General features: G+C 34.5%; 2 protein-coding genes across 4 annotated transcripts in view; one reads left to right on the forward strand and one right to left on the reverse strand.

Moving 5' to 3' along the window:
• Window positions 1-4,800: 4,800 nt before the first annotated feature.
• On the reverse strand, window positions 4,801-14,565 carry LOC129264624 (uncharacterized). 3 transcript variants are annotated; one of them, XM_054902532.2, is made up of 4 exons: window positions 14,306-14,565; window positions 12,055-12,245; window positions 8,011-8,340; window positions 4,801-7,676 (listed from the first exon to the last, which is right to left on the reverse strand). In XM_054902532.2, the coding sequence occupies exons 2-4, from the start codon at window positions 12,240-12,242 to the stop codon at window positions 6,755-6,757; spliced, it is 1,440 nt and encodes a 479-aa protein (XP_054758507.2). In that variant the 5' UTR covers window positions 12,243-12,245; window positions 14,306-14,565; the 3' UTR covers window positions 4,801-6,754. The 3 variants fall into 3 exon arrangements, with proteins under 3 accessions (XP_054758507.2, XP_063958471.1, XP_063958472.1); XM_064102401.1 differs by having other exon boundaries at window positions 14,302-14,323; XM_064102402.1 differs by lacking the exon at window positions 14,306-14,565 and adding an exon at window positions 14,093-14,292.
• A 1,613-nt stretch (window positions 14,566-16,178) lies between these two features.
• LOC129264623 (leukocyte tyrosine kinase receptor-like) overlaps window positions 16,179-20,741 on the forward strand; it is a 36,550-nt gene continuing 31,987 nt past the window's right edge. Inside the window, exons 1-3 of the mRNA XM_064102400.1 lie at window positions 16,179-16,293; window positions 17,378-17,518; window positions 20,086-20,299. Coding sequence (XP_063958470.1) covers window positions 17,431-17,518; window positions 20,086-20,299 — 302 coding nt within the window. The 5' untranslated portion in view covers window positions 16,179-16,293; window positions 17,378-17,430. The remainder of the gene's footprint in view (window positions 16,294-17,377; window positions 17,519-20,085; window positions 20,300-20,741) is intronic.

Below are 20,741 nucleotides of genomic sequence, written 5' to 3' on the forward strand. Positions count from 1 at the left end.
CTGAGAAAAAAAATGATTAAAAAAAGAACCACAAGGAAACAAACCAAACTGAATTCCTGAAACAACATCAAAGTTGAAATAGTCATTGCACTTTATGAAATTCTTTAACAGCTAGATCTCAGATATTTATCTTCCTAGCATTATAGGTGGAAGTAATTAATAAGATGTATCAGCATTGATTTTCTGTGCATCCAGATATATCCCCTTGCCCTTTATCAAGGCTTCTACCATTCCAGGTTCACTGTGTCAGTTAGTATTGATTTCTATATGAAAGATAGACAGGTCAGAGAGGGTTTGCATGTCTCAGCTACTATTCTATGCAGACAGAATTTTCATATATTTACTTTTCTATTTATTATTTTTTTCTTATTATGATTTAGAATTTAGAATATGTATTTATTCATTTTATCATTTATTGATTTATTGACATATTACTGTATTGATTTATTTCTTTATTTGTTTATTCATTAATATGTTTATTTATAGATTCATTTTTGTTTGTTTGATTTATTTAATTGTTCTCATTTATTGACCTATGCCACTGTTTTGTGCAAAAAGTAGTATTTGATTTTCCATTTAAGGTGCATCCATTCGTGGTATTCCCTTAAGCCATGAATTAGTTCATCCAACTGCATCATATCATCATCTCGTCTCTGTATTCTGTAAACAACGCACCTGCCTCCCCATGAGAGTACTTTGTATACAGAATCCACCATTCGATATGAATTAAAAGACGGCTAATCCTGTTTCTATTGATGAATGAAGCAAGGCTCTCACCTTGCATAACAAACCTTGGCCAAGAATGAAAAAAGCCTGACCTTGTTTGGCTAAAAAGGAAGAGATGCCTGCCTTAAGATGTTTAAAGGGAGGACCATTGTGAAGTGAAGTTTGTATTTACACAAGCAGAAAATTATAGTCCAATCACAAGTTAACAAAGAATGTTATCAGTATTTTGATTTGAATTAAATTTCCAAATACCTTTCATAGGAAAAATTAAATGCATCTGTTGTAGGGCAGTTCGCCATGGTGTTTAGTTTGTTTTGAACTAAAAATGACGGGAACAGGATTAAAACAGAAGAAACTTACATAATAATTAATATTTGATTTTAATTCACGATTTCAAAAATCTGAAATTTTGTATATTGCATTTAATATCCTACTCACAACCTATCCCGTTTGGCCTATCTTTGCTGAAAACAAAAATTAGAAGTTTACAGTAGTTTCCACCCTTTTTGGTTGTGTCTTTTAATATCCTGAATGAAATTATTTCCATTTGAGATAAAAACTTGAAAATTGAAAGATGAAGTTCATGACCTAATTTTTAATATCTACATATTTATCTGAATTGAATTCAAATAAATACTGTCGCCTATAATATTTACTCTGTGTACAATAGCATGCATATATACAATGCATACCAGACATAATAACCATAGGTCTAGTGTGACAATATCCATCAGGGATCAAAAGGTTCAATTGTTAGTCATAAATTTATTTGCCATACAGGGGAGGGATCACCCATTTGATGGCCATTTGTTCCAACGTGATGATATGTTTTCTTATTTTTATTTTTTATTTGTATTTGGTTTAAAACATAGATGGAGGTATTCATGTTTCTCCTGTTAGAGTACATTTATTAGGAGGGTGAAGTGGAGTGGGGGCGAGGGGAGGGGGTCATGACTAATTTACATTTTACTCAAGTCCTACTACATTTCCTGAATGTCACAATGACACTAAACCTAACCATACTCTCCTTCTCCAGCAATGGAATGTCAAAGCTCATTGATGCTGTTGGGTCCTGTAACAAAAGATACAACCAATTGTACATTAGATTTTGATTTCAAAACGATAACAAGCATTGAAGGAGTAAAAAGTACACAAATAAAATTATTGAAAATCTAGTTGTGTCATCATGTCTTACCAGCAAAAGCTAACCCTTTAAAAATAAATTTGTATGGTCCTACTTGTGTGCGCCTGGCCCCTCCCTTCCGGGAGTAAATGTCCTTATGTTCAATTCTTTTAATGAATCAAATAAGATTGTTTTGACAGATGCACTCCTTATGCTTGATAATTACAAGGAATTAATTTTGTACAAATATAGGGAAATAACACACACAAAGGAACAGTGCATTGGGAAATGTGCTGAGAGGGTTAACAAGATTCTGATATGAGGTGGTTTTCTTGATCCCTAAGCTAAGGTCTCACTGCATATCCAACCAAGGCACATGTCATGTGACCAGGCAATATCTGAAGTTAATGAGTACCTCGAGCATGGTTTCTACCTTCATGTATGAATGAACGGCCTTTCACATTAATGTTCACTTTGGTGCATGACTTGCTCTCAAACTCAATTTGGAGCCAAAAATTCATTTAAAATAATTTACAAGAAATTATGACTTCAACGGAGTATAAAAATTGAGAGTGCATCAGGGTCAGGGGCTGAGAAGAATCAATATAATCAATAATAAGGGGAACAAGTAAATTATTTTTCTGAAATAATTCAGATATCCTTTTGCTCATACATGGAAAACCATATCAAGTTGGATGTCCATGCACTACTATAGTATACATTTAGTGCTTTGAAAAATTAATTTCTATTTTCTTGAATTTTTTTGAATGTGTGGAAATTGTTATTGTTTAATCTTCTTTTTGATTTCCTTTTCTTCTTGTGCTCTTTCTTTATTTTTCCTTACATCCTTCATATCTTGGTAAATTGCTGATTCATCCACCGCCAACTTGTCCACTCACCACATGGTCTACCTTCATTTAGTCTAATGCCATTCCATCCATCAACATTTCGTCTATCAACCATTTGGTCTAGTCATCACTCCGTCTAATCACCATTTTGTCTATTACATTTTCGTCTAATAAGCAGTTGGTCTAACACCCATTTTCTTTTCATTCATTTTGCACAATTAAGAATTTAGTTTAATTAGACCAAATGGTATATGGACTAAATGGCTATTGGACCAACTGGTTATTAGACGGAATGGCATTAGACTAAAGAAAAGACCATGTGGTGAGTAGACGAACTGATGATAGACCAATTGGTAGTAGACGAGTGTGGCAGTTGGACGAATTGGAAATAAACCCATATCTTCCCCACCTCCCTTTCTTTCTCTCTTGCTCACTATTCACTTCTACCCATCTCATTATCACTGTTTGTTCTCAACCTCCTCCCTTAACTTTTTAATAGATTTTTGCTTTCCTTGCTTCAACTGTATGGAAGATTCGTTAAATCAATGATCAAGTAAAAAAAAATGAAGGAAAATAGAAAGTCAAAAGGATTGAAAGAAATGGACAAGACAGAAACATATGAAAGGAGAGAGATGAAGAAAAAGAGACGATGAAGAAATGAAAGACATAAAGACATGTGAAAGAAAAAAAAAGATAGGGGAAGAGAGATTAGTAAGTGGCAATATATTTGAAAAATTATGAGATGGAAAGGAAAGAAAGGGAGAGAGAAAGAGAGGGGGTGTGAGATGCGAATAGACAGGACAAGAAGATAAATGAGGAGAGAGGAATAAGACAAAGTGATCAGACAAAGTAATATAAGAGACTGAATATTCAAGTGAGAGGTGATAAACGAGAGAAATAGAACACGGTATAAGGGAAGAGAGAGATGGAGAGAGAAGGATCGAGTTAGGAGTTGTATAGAAGAGTGGCATACAAGAAAAAAAAGAGGAAGAAAATCAGAGATGAAAAAACAGAGGAAGGGAAAAGAGTAATCAGGGAGAAAAAAAGAACCAGGGGGCCGGAACACAAAACTTAGCAATTTGGTCATAATTGATTGCACTTAAAGGTCAAGTCCACCCCAGAAAAATGTTGATTTGAATAAATAGAGAAAATCAACCTAGCAGAACGCTGAAAATTTCATCAAAATCGGATGTAAAATAAGAAAGTTATGACATTTTAAAGTTTCGCTTATTTAAAAAAAAAACAGTGACATGCAAATGAGACAGTCGATGATGTCCTTCACTCACTATTTCTTTTGTTTTTTATTGTTTGAATTATACAATATTTCATTTTTTACAAATTTGACAATATGGACCAACTTGACTGAACCATATAGTATTAAACAATGCTAATTCCATATGCTCAGGGAGGAATTATTGTTGTTTCACTTGACTATGAGGAGAAAATTACAATATTTCATATTTCATATAATAAAATAAAAAAGAAATAGTGAGTGGATGATGTCATCAGTCTTCTCATTTGATTACCGACCAGGATGTGCATATAATTGTTTTGTGAAATTAAGCGAAACTTTAAAATGTCATAACTTTCTTATTTTACATCCGATTTTGATGAAATTTTCAGTGTTATGTTTGTTGGATTTGTCTCTTTTTATGCAAATAAACTTTTTGTTGGTGTGGACTTGTCCTTTAATGATCCTTGTTATCAAGGATAAAAATCAGCTCTATGATCAACCTTTGTGTTACATAGCCTCGGAAGAAGACAGGCAAAGTCCATGATGTTGTCCAATGACAAAAGGAAGCAACTCTTTGAAATTAGTTTCTTAGTAAAGGAGGAAATTTTGTCATTATTTCATGTTGAAATATTTAGTTACTTTTATTTTGGAACATCTATACATTTCAGATATTGGGGGCTAAATGAGCATACAAGAAATATCACAAATCAAGAAAAAAAAAATCATTTTTTAAGAAGGTGCAAGTTGCTTCCTTTTGTCATTGGACTGCAGCGTGGCTTATAAAATTTTACAGAAAGATGGAAACATTTGTTGCATTCTATTTATTCTCATGATTTAAAAAAAACCCACATAAAACATGAGAACAGAGATTTAGAAAAGAAAGCAAGTTTATTGGCACAAATATGTGAACAAAACACTTAATTGTATTACATAATATTTGGAGGATAATACTTTTATGGTTTACATCAGGGACACAATTATAACTGTTATCTCTATTTACCAGTCGTAAGTTAGTCAATAATCTAGACAAAGGCTGCAGCTATACTTGTATCTTTGCTGTTATGCTTAAACAAGAGTGAGCGCAAAGCAACCACCGCCTATACCTGCTTGTCTTGCTTTGGTTGATGTTTTCTTATTATCAACTAATGTACGAAAAACCTGCACCAATTCTTTGTCGATAAAATTATAATGACTAAAGCAAGACTAGAGGGTATAAGCTTTATCAGTTGTAGGCATTGATTACATTTAGTGTAACAGCAAAGATATCCCCAACAGAAATTTTAGCCTGCTGCAAGCTAGTCACTAACTAGTGGTGTACTTAAAATGCGATTGGAAGGTAGCAAACAGTACATGCTCGCTAAATGATCACTTATTTCTCTGGATGCCTATAAGCTTGTAAGGTTATCCTTTTGGTAGTCACTAGCTTGCTGCTAGCGAATGACTATCTTGACATTTCTGTAAGGGATAGCTTGCAGTCACTGCCTAGATTATAGGCTAGTCCTAGGTACATTGAATCACAATTTAATATCATGACAGTAAACATCATAATTGAATACTACAGTTCATTGCTCTTTGAACACCACACTAAAAAGAGTATGACTTTCACAAATTGTAACATATTATCAAAATTATTCTTATGATTCATTGAACATAGAGATTCAGTTGATTTTTAGTTGTGTTTGATTGCAGCTCTTGAGTTCCAGATGCAGCAAGCTTTGGTTAGGTTAGATACTGACCACAAACTGCCAATAATCTACATCACCAAGCTCAGATCATTAATGGCAATAAAATCTACATTTGGGTAATGACAGTGAGATTTTAACAACCTACGCAGTCCATGAATAGCCTGGTTATCAAAAATTATTTTGAACGTGTTTCAACCACCAAAGATTTGTGCATGCCAGTACTCTGAATTTATACTTCTTTTGAATTTGGTACTTGACTGATTTAATCTAAACTTTGTATAGCTTCTGATAGCGAATGTGCCCCGATATGCTGTGTGCACTACACTTCATCTTATAATATAAAGACAAAGTATGCATCTCATACTACCTGTATAATGTTGATTTCACAATATCAGGAACAAGACTCAAACACAAAATTCTACTTTGTCTACTGGTTTGCCTCTTACTCTTTATATTTTTGTTATGGACAATAGATGACAATACAATTTGTTGCATTACTAGTTTGGTATTTTTGATTTTTTAATCAGGCAAAAATGGAAATAATTGTTATAATTAACCAAGGAAGATGTGCGTGCTTGAGATGTTGTTTTGTTTTAAGTATATTGGAGATTGGGGCAGTAAATAATGGCGTTGTGTTTTATTGCTCTATGTACAATTTTTTGGATGGGATCTAGTTTCCAAAGTTTTACATATACCCACTAGACATTTTTCATTTGGCAATTATTTATTTTACATGCCTGTTAATGATGATGAGTTCTCTTTTTCTTCTTTGGAGATTTGAGCTGTAAAAATACAAAATACTATTTCCAAATCGGCAAAATAAAGTCACAAATTCACCTCTCACTTGCTTCAGTTAGATTTCTAAACAATAATCACTCGGCACCAAAATATATGCCACTGCTTGACAATTTAAGGTATGATAAGCAAACGTACAATATATGAGACGGAAGCACAAATAATTAAATGAATACTAAATTCAAAACCAATGCAAATTATGGAGTTGCTGTTTAAAAATGATTTTAATCTACAATGGTATATTATACATTTGAGCAACCAATGGAGGGCGGTGATAGATGAAAGCAGGGGTTAGATGTAGAAAAGGGAGAATAATTTGCAAATATGCGGATGCTGGTGATGATTACTGTGGTTGTTGATTTGGATTGACCATATCTTGGTTTGGAACGCCATGGTAGCCTTCAGGAGGTCCTTGCCTTGGAATGGGCGCTCCCATCGCCCCATTGGTAGGTCGTTCCTGGATGTTCTCCTGGTTCATGTGTGGTGAGACTGCATAGTGGGGAGCAGAAGTATTGACTGAAGGTGGAGGATGAGCCACTTCTGCAGGGGGTGGTGCCACTGGGGCAATGCTCTCGGGAAGTGGGTCTGGAACAGCGGCTTGGGTAGGAGGAGGAACCACTACAGAAGTAGGAGCAGAGGTTCCACTAGGACCAGGCGCGGCAGTATCCATCTCATTTCCGTCATCTTCGTCATCATCCAGACCTTCATCCTCATCTTCGTCACCTTCATCATCCACAGCTCTTCCTTTGCCACTCTTGGAGTCGTACAACAGCTCTATCTTCTTCACCCAGTATTCCTTCTGGAGAGCCATGATATCTCTTTCTGTTTTCAAGTTCTGCATCTTTGTTTTATGCTCTGTGTTAAGGAGATTCATCCTCTTCTTGTGCTCAATAATATGAAGATTGAGGATTTCCTGTTGGATCGCATCAGTAAGAGCGTTTCCTCCGGCTGCCATTTGATAATTAGAGGTTTGGTATACTTCCTCCTGCTGTTCTGCTTTGCGTTTCCGAGCCTTCTTTTCCTGCTCCACTTTCTTTGCTTGGGCAGCTTGAGCTCTGGCTGATGTTCGGGTAGGTGTTTTGCCAGAGCTTCTCCCAGATGATGACCTGCGGCCGCGTTTCCTGGGAGTCTTTCTTGCTGATGGTGCATAATCCTCATCCTTTTCATCATCTGGAAGTTCAGGTTCAGAATCGCTTCTCATTTCACCTTCAAAGCTACCTTCTTCGTCATAGTCACCAGGGTTGTCCTCCATGGCTAGAGTGTTGCTGGAAGAGAGGAAAATGAATTTCAATTTATTTTTTTCCCACCACTTTAAGCAATTAAGCAAAACTTTTAAATGTAATAACCTCTTTATTTTGAATTTTCTGTGTTTTGTAATGACGATTTCATTTTTCTTAATTTATTGAAATAAAATTTTTGTTGGGGTAGATTTCGATCTTCAGCATAGATGTAGAGTTTGCTTGTGAATTTATGGACTGATGAAATCTGTGCTTGACTTGCCACCTTGATGCACCCCTCTCTGCTGGATGTATGTACAGAATTATGGAACCATTTGTGAATAGTCATCATCCTGTTAAATTATCAGATTGATGAACTTACTCATACACTCCTTGCTGGTATTCTTCATTGATTCTCCTAGCAGTCTCCTTGAGTTCCTGGCACAGTTCAGGCTGGTACCTGAACTCCGGATGATCCTCTGTCCAGTCATTTTCCTCATTGTCCTGGTCACCAAGCCCATCGTCCAGGTCAATGGACATCAGTCGACAGATCTTCCTGGAGAGGAGTGTCATGTTGTGACGTTTGCCTACCATCTTGGCTTCCATGTACTGTTTGTATTCCTTCCGAGCGGCCTGGACCAAGTTCTTCCACTGGGTGCGGCATTTCTCACCACCCTTCCCCCTCACAAGGTGCTCTTCAAGAGGACCAAATCTGAATGAGAAGAATGAACATTGTTGACAGTCCACTCATGGGGGGGGGGGTGGATGGGCATGAATTACCCTTTGAATTTCAAATTATATAACGCAACCTATGAAAAAGGGTTCCCCCCTCCCATTGTGCATGAGTTGCTCTCGGATGGAAATGCCAAAGGCATTTTCTCTCTGTTTATGGAAATTGGCAAATTTCTAACTTCAAAGTTAATCCTATTTCTTTCAGGTAAAAAACTTGAAGAAAAAAAAATACAGTATTGAATAGAAAAAATGCTGTTGCCAATTTGAAGACTAAAAGCTGATCAAATGTGACTTCAAATATTCCATTTGTTAACCCTTATTAAAAGGGGGGGGTCAATTTGACCCTCCCCCCCTTGACAAATTTTGTCACTACATTACGCTGTCGCATGAAACTTTTTGACTGCTCCACTTGCTGACTTTTTACTTTCAAGTCTTGCGCATCTTTTGAGACCAAATTTGCGACGCCCAGGTATGCGGCACCGAAATCACGCAACAGTTTTTAAGTGCATGTCAGAGGCAAAAACATACACAAAAAAACAATCTAGGGCAAAATTTATACGCTTATTTGCATAATTAATAAAAAATATAAACAATAAATTTTTTGAAAATTTTACTGTAGTCTTGCAGTTTACATCCGGCTCTACGCGCCGCATACATTCATAATTTCGAAGCTTCGTATTTCCGAAGTTTGTAATTCCAAAGGTTCGTTAATGCGAAAATTAAATAAGGTTTGTATTTCCGAAAATGAAATTAATTCATTTTGGTAACAAAACGGTGTTGTCATTACAAGATAACATGATATTATGCAATTAATAGTAATAACGATCGATGATACATGTGTGTGTTTTGGCCAGAGCATGTATTGCATTAATAGGTGCCCGGATCAAGCATAGGCTTAATTTCGATTTTATCTGAGCAATTGCTGCCTAAGCAAATGGTTTAAGGATGCCTGAGATTAAGTGTGTTGGTCGCATGCGAGCTACCTCCATATAATAGGATTTGTATGGGAGCGGATGTCATTTTTAATAAGAGGTTCTGCAGGTAATAAAAATAATACTAATGATGATCATGATAATCCAAACGATGATCATAATAAAAATGGTAATAAAGAATATAAATGTTAATAAAATTTTATTGATCGTTACGCCTAGTGTTAACAATGTTAATATTTTTTTCATGATTACAAAAAAATGCTCGGAATGTTACTTTTTATGTGGGGCGTTGTGGCCCAGTAGATTAGTCTTCTGACTATGAAACAGAGGGTCGTACGTTCGAATCCCAGCCATGGCGTAATTTCCTTCAGCAAGAAATTTACCCACACTGTGCTGCACTCAACCCAGGTGAGGTGAATGGGAATGGGTACCCGGTAGGAACAAATTCATTAAATGCCTTCCTTTGGGCGCCTAGGTAGCCCAGCTAAAGCCGGGGTAATAATAATAGCAGGGCCCGCCGGGAGAACAGTTTTCTGAACTGAAGTGGCTTCCCTGGGTAAATAATACCAATATTATTATCATCAATATTGTTATTATGCCTTATTAGGCCTACATGAAATTTCCAAAAGTTTGAGCTTGTAATTCGCTCGCAACATCTCACAAGGATGCCCTTTTAAGAGTAATAAGGTCCATAATTGATCAAAGTTTTACAAGTTCAGATTTGAAAAAAAAAATTCAAACTGCTTGCTAGTGAAAAATAAAACCTAAATATATAGTTATCTTTTCAATCAGAAATCAATATTAAAAAAACTTTGCCCAACTTAATTACTACAAAACACACAACTTCTTTACACAGATGATAATCTCATGGTGAAAATATCCGTTTGCACCAAAATGCCCCTTTTGGCATATGAGTGCACCTTTTTTGGCTTTGCCCCCCCCCCAAAAAAAAAAAGGAAAATACGAACCTACGAAATAAAGAACCTTATTTCGTGTTCGGATTAACGAACCTTCGGAATAACGAATCTTATTTTGTTTTCGGATTAACAAACCTTCGGAACAACGAACCTTATTTCGTTTTCGGATTAACGAACCTTCGGAACAACGAACCTTATTTTGTTTTCGGATTAACGAACCTTATTTCGTTTTCAGATTATCGAACCTTCAGAACAACGAACCTTTCGTTTACGGATTAACGAACCTTCGGAACAACGAACCTTATTTCGTTTTTGGATTAACGAACCTTTGGAACAACGAACCTTATTTCCTTTTCGGATTATCGATCCTTCGGAATAACGAACCTTCGGAATTATGCCACAAATGTTCAGATTAACAAACCCTTTTTCGTTTTCGGATTAACAACATCGAGGTATAGGCAATAGGTGTTTCTGAATTACTAACCTTCGGAATAAAGAACCTTCGGAATTACGTGTAACCCTACGCGCATGCAAATTTTCACGGCGATCACGCAATCAGTGGCCAATATATAAGGTCAAATTGACTCCGGCCCCCAGTATATACATGTACTGGTCTGAAATAGCCCAGTGATTTGATCATAATTGGATAACAAATAAAGTTATTGAATTGTTAAAATTTGCATTATTCCGGTGAAACAGTTCTAGGCATGTCTTAGGTGGGCTGATGATGTCATATCCCCACTTGTTCTTTTGTATTTTATTATATTAAATTAGGTTTATTCAAAAATTTTCTACCAAGAACTTAATCAATCGGATTGACAACTGATTAAGTGCATTAGTTATTTATTGCTGCAACTTATTTCATCATAATGGAGACACATCATTTACACATTTATGAAAAGATGAAACAATTATGATTTCATGTAATAACAAAAGAAAAAAGAAAGTGGGGATGTTACATCATCAGCCCACCTAATGAATATTCATGAAGATATGCCTATAACTATGTCACCGGAATAATAGGCCCACAAATCTTTAAAATTGAATAACTTTGTTATTTTCAGTATTTGCTCTGTGGATTTTCACTTGGATTACTTCAGCCCAGATTAACCCTTTAATAGTCCTCTCATGGGCAGCAATTTTTTTTTCCTGGGGGGGGGGGGGGGGGGGGTGGATGGCGATGTGTCATTCTTCAAATTTCAAATTTATAAAACAACCTTTAGAAATGTTTTTCTTGCCCCCTCCAATTGTGCATGAGTTGCTCACAGATGGAAATGCCAAAGTCACTTTCTACCGTTTTTTTCAAATTGGCAAATTTCTTACTTCAAAGTTAATCCTATCTCTTTCAGGTAAAAAACTTGAAAAATAACAATTACAGCATTGAAAATAAAAAATGCTGTTACCAATTTAAAGATTAGAAGCTGATCAGATATATGGCTTCAAATATTCCATTTGTAAAATGGAATGAAATGAAAAGTAATAAATCAATAAAATCATTATCCAGTATTCTGAATTGAATGAAAGGAGGCAAAAAAGTGAATTAATCTATTTCTAGTATGTGTTTTAATGCCCTGGCCATGAGAAAGATTTTTTTTCTAATTTTCATAAGGCAAGCATTAAAGCATAAACATTTAAAAGTTGTGCATGAAATGGGTTAGAAAAGAGGTCTATTGTGCAATCCACATTCCGCAATGTTCTTTTAAAGCCAGTATAAGAGCTACATGTACAGCTAGCTATGTTTGCCTTCTCATAATTTTTTTATTTTATTTTTTTTAATTTTTTTTTGGGGGGGCTGGTCTGCCTTCTTTAAAGGAGTCTAAAATAGAATAATTAATCATATCTTACTCTTTGGCTATTGCCTGATAAATCTGTTCCCAGACCCTTCTCTTAGCATTGATAGAGGCTGTTTCTTTCCTTGGGTCGGTGATAATATCAAAACGATTCTTCACATGCTCGAAGAGGAAGAATTTCTCAGCAGTGTTCCAGTTCCTCGACCTTGGCCGACGTGATCCATACTCGTCGTCTTCCATCATTTTCTACAAAGGCAAATGTGGAATAATTGATATATTAGCAATATATAAAAATATATAAATAGTCTAACAGGATTCTCGAAGAGACATTTGAAGAAAAAAACTGCAAAATACATGTCACCAATCAGCATAGGATAGATTACTCATAGCAGAATTCTTGAATACTTCTCATGTTATAAATGTCATAAAAGATTAATTAAAGGTCAAGTCCACCCCAGAAAACGGTTGATTTGAATTAATAGAGAAAAATCTAACTAGCATAACGCTCAAAATTTCATCAAAATCGGATGTAAAATAAGAAAGTTATGAACATTTTAAAGTTTTGCTTATTTTTCACAAAAAAGTGACATGTACAACTCAGTGAAATGCAAATGAAACGGTCGATGATGTCCATCACTCACTATTTCTTTTGTTTTTTATTGTTTGAATTATACAATATTTCAATTTTTACAGATTTGACAATAAGGACCAACTTGACTGAACCATATTGTATTAAACAATGTTAGTTCCACATGTTCAGGGAGGAATTAATCGTTGTTTCACTTGACAATGAGGAGAAAATTCGAATATTTCATATTTCATATAATAAAATACAAAAGAAATAGTGAGTGGATGATGTCATCAGTCTTCTCATTTGCATACCGAACAGGATGTGCATATAACTGTTATGTGAAATTAAGCGAAACTTTAAAATTTCATAACTTTCTTATTTTACATCCGATTTTGATGAAATTTTCGGTGTTATGCTTGTTAGATTTTTCTATATTTATTCAAATCAACTTTTTTTTGGGGTGGAATTTTCCTTTAATGAATCTATAGTCTAGACCAACCTGTATGGTACAGAAATAATTAGGAAATTAAAAGAAGTTAATTCAACTTCCACAACTTGGAGTAATCCAAGAAAGAAGTAAACTATTCACTATTATAATTATTATTAATTATCCAACTATTACCTATTTAATGTAACTTTTTTGGGGGTCATTAACAGTGCTAAATATAAACGGGGATAAATTGAGAAAAAAGGAAAAAGTGAATACATGATAGAGAAAGAGATATACATGAAGATAAAACAACCTTAAGAAAAACGAGTGTACGCACTGATTATATACTCAAGGCACAGAATGATAATGATTATGTATCAGGTATTGTATAATCTCCCCCCCCCCCCTTAATTGACTTCTAAAGAATTATTGTTGTTCATTCTATTTTGTTTTGTTTGTAGGCCAGATGGAGGCTAGCACAATTAAAACTAAACATTGAAAGATAGACATCTTTACCATTCTGTGTCTTTCAACTAAATATAAATGTATTTATTTATATTTGCATGAATATATATATATTTATATTAACAAAATATAAAAGAAAACTATATAGAGAGAAAGATCGATAGATAGAAGGGCCGGGGCAGGTTGTTGATACTGGGTCTGATCTGATAGAAATTGAGTGAAAATGGAAAAATGGGATACATGGGGGAAGGGGGGAGGTAGTTCAACCTAGGTAGACAAGACAAGTGAGGTTGAGCATGGAGGGAGGGGCGCTTGCATGGTGAGACTCGAAATCAAGAAGGTAAATAAGAGAGAATAAGCCATATCCATAAATAAGGATTGGCCTGATTGAAGAGAATTAATAACACTCATATCATTATCAATGTGAGAGCAAGACACCTAACACACTTTGGTTTTACACATATACAATTATATTATTAGAATTAGGCCAACAATTTTAACAATATGTATCCCTGGATTTGTCCATTGACTGTCAAGCCTATATATGCACACTCCAGTCAATACCCATGCTCTATTGTACAGCTACCCATTGACTACACACATTTCTAGCATTCATCATACACAAACCTGTGCCAAAATGTCAAGTAAAATCACATGTAGGTTACATTACAGAGCTCATATTCTCAAGATATGACTGATTTAAAACCATCCCATAAGAATAGGAGGCTGATCATGAATAACTACATGATCTATGGTTGTAAATCTTAACAGACATAAAGATAAATCTGATTTAATTATAATCAGAGGAATAAATTTAGTCCAGGAACAAAACTGACTTACCAAGCTGTATCCCTTCCACTGGCAGCTAACTTGCTATTGTGTAGAAAAATGCTATTGGTTTTGTGCATGTTCGCACTGCTGTGTGGACCATGGCAGCCTGTGTTCCCATGTAAACTTCCATTCACCTGTTCCAGCATACACTCGCTGTGGTGTGTGTATGGAGTGTGTATGTAGTGTTCAGTGCAGATTGTGTGTGTGTGTAGCTTGCCCTGGCTGTATGCAAATGAGGTCCAGTTCAGAGGGATTGAATGTTTGGGGAGGGGTAATAAGATTAGATGAGACAGGATGGGGGTAGGAATCATAAATAGGACTGAGACAAAGGAGGAACAAAATGATTAGGGATTAGGGATTAGGGATTATGAGTTAGGTGTGACTGTTCATGTGAATTGCCAGTACTACTGTCTGTACTATTTACCTTGGTGCTGGGTCAATTTTTTTTAACAGGGCAATGCCCAATTCCCATTTATTTTTGTAATCCTAACTGATTAATAATACCAGCAGGCCGGGTTTGGCATAGCATTGTTTTAAAGAAAATATACACAATCAATCTCTCATAAAATTGCAACAATTGCAAAGGGAGTTGAAATTGAAATTGAAAAACAGTATAGGCATATATCCCCGATTCATTTTTTTGTTTTAAAATCCCTCATTTCAATATTGGACACTCTTTTCATATTCTTATTTTTTTGTCCAATATGTTTAGTATGTATACAACAACCTCTCTTGTTGGAATTGTTTTGTATTCTTTTAACACTTTTCACAACTGAAAAAAAAAATGTACTGGATGGAGTTGGTTGCTCTCTCTATAGTGGCATGGTTCGACAAATGGATAAAAAAGGAGATTGCTTCAAGACAGTGTACAAATATTATTATTGAATACAATGAAATATGTTAATAATATTCAGGATATTCTCATTCCTATTCATTCATTGCTCATTCTCTCAATCAAGTTGTATTGTGAAAATTAAAGTATTAAAAATGATTTAACGAGATCCAATTTTAATTTCTTCTCTTGATTTTCCAAAATACATCAACCTTATATGTATAATGAGGAATTGAAAATCCTGAAGGAGGTAACGCTAGTCTACAGTCGAAGACCCAATTAACATGTTAATATATTAAGTGGTACGTCTTTACAGAAATTAGCACAACTTTCTTGATTGTCAAGTTACAGTACACTCACCTCTGATAGTCTGTCAATTCACTACCTTTAAAGGGATACTCCGGGCTGAAAATATATATATCTAAATAAATACATTAAAATTCACAGAGCAAAATGCTGATAATATCAAAATCAAATAACAAAGTTATTTAATTTTAAAAATTTGCATTATTCCGGTGACACAGTTCTAGGTATGTCTTCATGAATATTGATTAGGTGGGCTGTTGATGTCACATCCCCACTTTCCTTTTTCTTATGTTATTACATGAAATCATCATAATTGTTTTATTTTTTCATAAATGTGTAAATGATGTGCTCTCCATTATGATGAAGTAATTTGCAGCAAGAAATAACCAATGCAAGTAATCAGTTGTCAATCCGATTGTTTTAATTCTTTTGAATAAACCTAATTTCATATAATGAAATACAAAAGAACAAGTGGTGATATGACACCGGAATAATGCATATCTTTAAAATTCAATAACTTTGTTATTTGTTATCCGATTTTGATCAAATCTTCAGCAATTTGCTCTATGAATTTGACTCTATTTATTGAGATATATCTTCAGCCTGGATCATCCCTTTAAACTATGAACTAAAAAATCATTGCATCTTCATTAATTTGCACTCTTCATCTTCATAAACTTTGTTAATTCTTTTTCAATCTTTCTCCAAAATCATTATATTTTCCGTCTTTGTATATTTGCAGGTTTGTGTCCTGATCCTACTCAAGAGCTGCAGTGTTTGGATGGAAGTTGTGTTCCACATTCAGTTGTTTGTAACTTTAAACAAGACTGCCTTCATAATACAGATGAGGGGTACTGTGGTAAGACTATTCAAATCAACATTTTATTTAGTTTTTTTTTTCTTTATTCAAAAGGAAACCTCTTTCTCTCAGTAGATCTAGAACTTTTTAAATTCTTCTGGATGTATAAGAAATGAGGGCCATTTTGTGAAAAATGTGTGTATTATTAAACAATGATAATAAAAATGACAATAATGATAGTGCTGATTATGATGATAAAAATGATAATGATACTGATAATATATAGGCTGCTGGTGCTGATGATGATTACATGATAATGAATGATATTAATGATAATTCTTGTAATGATGATAATAATAATGACAATTGACATTTACATCATATATTTTCATTTTCCATAAAAATTGCACCATTTTATGGAATGCAATTCAATAACTTGTCAATATTAGAGGGAACAGTGCAAGAGAAAAAGATTTGTGAGGAGGAGAGAGAGAGAAAAAGGGAAAACAAGGGATGAATAATTTATAAAAAGACAAAGAGGAAACAAGGTGCATTTCTTTTTCCCCCTTTGTGTATAAGGAAATTCTAATCATGATTAATATTTTATAGTTTTATTCTTTGGAGGTTTATCCTACCATTTAAAAAATGCAAGGTGTTTTGAGAAAGCGGATTGTCTCTTTGATCTCTGGGCTGTGTGATTAGATTCACAGAATAAAGCTTCTAACCAGATGAGGATCATCTGTTCAGGGAAGTCCTACTTCCCTGATCAGTGTGAGTTCATGAGAGTGTGTGTGGGTGGGGTATTGAGTGGGTGGTACAGCTCTGAGTTTGAAATTCATTATTGCAAAGGGAAAACAAAATATCCTTTAAAATTAGATTCTACGAGTCACATTTTATTTTCTCAATTAACCATAGGTCTGTCATGTGACTTTGAAAGTGCATGTGATTGGATAAGTCCTCCTATTGACATGTTCACTCCTGGATGGTCCTGGATAGTCATTCGCAGTACTGACATGATAGAAAAAAAAATCCCACCCCCAAAAAAATGATATCAGGTATATCTAATCAGTTTTCTCAGAATCTGTAGATCTATACACTCTCAGAAAAAAGGGTTCTATGCTTTTATTTTCTCAATTTACCATAGGTCTGTCATGTGACTTTGAAAGTGCATGTGATTGGATAAGTCCTCCTATTGACATGTTCACTCCTGGATGGGAGGTGCGAGATGGGCCATCACCGAACCCTAACACGGGGCCACCTGGAGGTTATGACCCTAGTGGAGATGGTAAAATAATAAATTTCCTTTCCTATTACTATTTATATTTTGACATGTGTATTTTTTTGTCATTTGCAGTACTGACATGATAGAAAAAAAAAATCCCACCCCTCAAAAAAAAAATGATGTCAGGTATATCTAATCAGTTTTCTCAGAAGCTGTAGACCTATACACTCTCAGAAAAAAAGGGTTCTTAGAGGGTTCTATGCTTGTTCTATATTTGGAACCTTTAAATGTTTCGTAACATGTTGTGAATTCCCTCAAACAGCCACTTTGGAGTCTTTTTTAGGTTCTTCATAAAACCATTTGATATTCTTGAGCAGGTAAAGATCACCCTTTCGTGAACCTTTTTCTCAAGGGTAAAAAAAAAACTGGGCAAAAGGGTCCCAATTCACTCCTTAGAGTTTATATAATATGTAAAAGGTCAAGTCGATGTAAGCATTTAGTTATTATGAATAAATAGAGTAGAATCAAACATGAATAAATTCAAAGAGGAAATAATTTTTTGTGGCAACCATCCATTCATGCTTGAATGCCAACTGGAAATAACTTGCATTAAATCCATTAAAATTTCTCATCGAACCAGCAAGACGTAAAAAAGAAATTGAGTTTAATAGTACCAATGGGGCTTGCAAAATACCATTATATAATGGGAATAAACCATGTATGAATTATTAATGATAATGAAAATGACTTTTAAAATGCAACTATATTGAACTTGTTCAAATCCTTCTGTACGTCACAAGTTTCTTTTTCTCTGTCACACCAATTCTAAGTTCTTACAAGAATTAAAGGAAGTATTTAAAAAATCATTGCTTTGGTTCGGATTGTGGCAGATGTTGGTTTACCTTAAAAGTAACATTGACTGAATTTATAAACACAGTAATTTTCATTCAAAGGAGTAATCTAGAGTTTCTTATGTAAACTGATTTTTCATCTGAAAAACCTTCACTTTTTCTTACCCATTATTTAACCAAATATATACAAAATTATTTAACTGAACATGAACAAAATTATAGCCCAATTCCCACCCCCACATGTATAGAATAGAAGTTTAACAAATAATCTGCTGTTGGAAAAGGGAGTTCTTTTATAAAAAGATGATTTATTATTTCACTTTACCAGGAGGTTATAACGTATAGCCAACCCCTTTTCTTCTTCATTGCTTCTTCTTTTTTTTTATAAAGCTAATCATAAAATAATTTCAGACTTTTTTTATGGATATTATGAGCACAGTTTATGAATCCTTATTCAGAATGACAAAATTGTATTTTAGAATTGACTCGATGTTGTTTCTATATTTTTTTTCTCAAATGAATGCATTATTGTATGTTCCTTGTCCTTATCTATCTCATAAGAAACAAACTTATTTCCTTAGAACTTCCATTTTCAGTAGTAAATTGTCAGATACTAAAATTAGACCTTTTGTACAAATTATGAACATATTGAATTATCTTATTGTTGCTGTGATTTCAAGCAACAATAAGATAATTTAATCTCTCTGTGTGATCTGCCTCTTTTTCACAATTGACACAAAGACCCTCAATTAATTTTGTGAAATATCGGCACAAAGGAATTGAAAAGAACATGCTATATTTCATCATATAATTTCATGTCGGACCAATTTGTCTATCCTTGTAGCCATTTGTTGAGAGCATCTCAGCCATGGCCTTTATCTGGTGTCAACACCATGAATGATTAAGTCGCAGAGTTGGTGGAAGCTATCCTCAATCAGATGAATAATAGATTAGCAATTAGGTTAACTAAAGATCAGTTGCGATAGTCATCTATATATTTTATCAGATTATGATGCATGAATTCCCAAAGTAATATGATATTTAGTGGGATTTTGGGGCTGTATAAGACCTTTATTTGTAGAGGATTATTGAGTCAATTCATGAAATGAGGGAAAATCAGAAGTAAATGAAAATGATAATGAAAACTCATAAAATTGAAATCATCAATATCCGTAGTCTCTGAAGGGGAACAATAGGCACATCAACTGAACGTGGGAGACTAGAATTTGATCATTAACTACATGAATTAATTGTTTTAATAAGAAAAAGTAAATAGATTGATACATCTATAAATTTGGGTCTAACTTGCACTCTCAAAATGTTGCTTAACATCAGAGCCGGATGCTTGGATGTTGTAAATTTGGTCTAAAAAATTGCGCGAGACTCGAGAAATAAGTCATGAGGCAGTTTGGAGTCTGCTTTTTTTACATATTGTGAACATACTGCGCAGATGTCTTAGCGGCAGATTCCTCTACCCCTGGTATTTTATGGTCTAAAGCAATAGATTGTTATTAATATAAGCAAATCGAGTCAATTCTAGGTTATTTTCGGTCCCTTTGAAAATGTGCACTTAACAGCTTTCATATTTCTAACATTTATGTTTTAAGAAAGAGGCAAGAAATACATGAACAAGTTAAACTTTTTTCAAACCCCCAAAGAAATGAATTTTATGCTGTTACATTTGGATATTTGTAATTCTTTGTGTAATTGCAAAGATTATGAATTAATTAAATTGAAATAAAAAAAGTGAAATACATATTTTCATCTCTTTTTTTATAGCTGTAGGAAATTACACCTATGTCAGTTCTCAAGGAAAATCGGCAGGGGCAAAGGCAGAGCTAGAGAGCCTCACATATCAAGAAACTGGAGCTCTTTGTAGCATCAACTTCTTCTACTACATGAATGGCACAGACGTTGGGACACTGACATTGATGGTTGCCATAGACAACCAGAGGTATCCCATCTGGCAACGCTCTGGTAGTCAAGCAGCACGGTATGCCACCTTGTTTAATATGGATGATTAACATTTGAGAGTTGTTAAAGGGTAGATGATGATGGCAAGTGATATTCTGATGATAATGAGGCTTCTGGTTCTTGATAAAGACCTATCTCTGCATTCATAGAGGTGGGCATGCATCTCATGGTTCAAAAAGTATGTCTAATCAGGGCTAGGTCTTTTCATAAGGCATTTACACACAATTGCCTTTCTCTACCCAGGAAAGCTGTAGGACTACCTGTTAGGAGTGTATTCTTCCAGTGCTTCAGATTTCTTGGGTCATTTTTTAAGATATTTTTTTTCTTTGGAACTCTTAGAATCCCCTGTGTTATAAAGGAATTCATTATTGGGAGTAATGAAATACCGGGTGCAGAATATGTAAAATACCAAGGAGCAATGTAAGATAACGTGTGGAAGCACAAGTAGTAGAAATAATAAT

Source organism: Lytechinus pictus, chromosome 7 (assembly GCF_037042905.1).
Source record: "Lytechinus pictus isolate F3 Inbred chromosome 7, Lp3.0, whole genome shotgun sequence".
NCBI classification, from domain to species: domain Eukaryota; kingdom Metazoa; phylum Echinodermata; class Echinoidea; order Temnopleuroida; family Toxopneustidae; genus Lytechinus; species Lytechinus pictus.

Coding starts and splice junctions, on each gene's coding strand:
- LOC129264624 (XM_054902532.2), bottom strand. CDS start 12,242: ATGATGGAAGACGACGAGTATGGATCACGTCGGCCAAGGTCGAGGAAC. Junction 8,341..12,054: donor TATCAGGCAATAGCCAAAGA/GTAAGATATGAT, acceptor CTTCTCATTCAG/ATTTGGTCCTCTTGAAGAGC. Junction 7,677..8,010: donor TACCAGCAAGGAGTGTATGA/GTAAGTTCATCA, acceptor CCTCTCTTCCAG/CAACACTCTAGCCATGGAGG.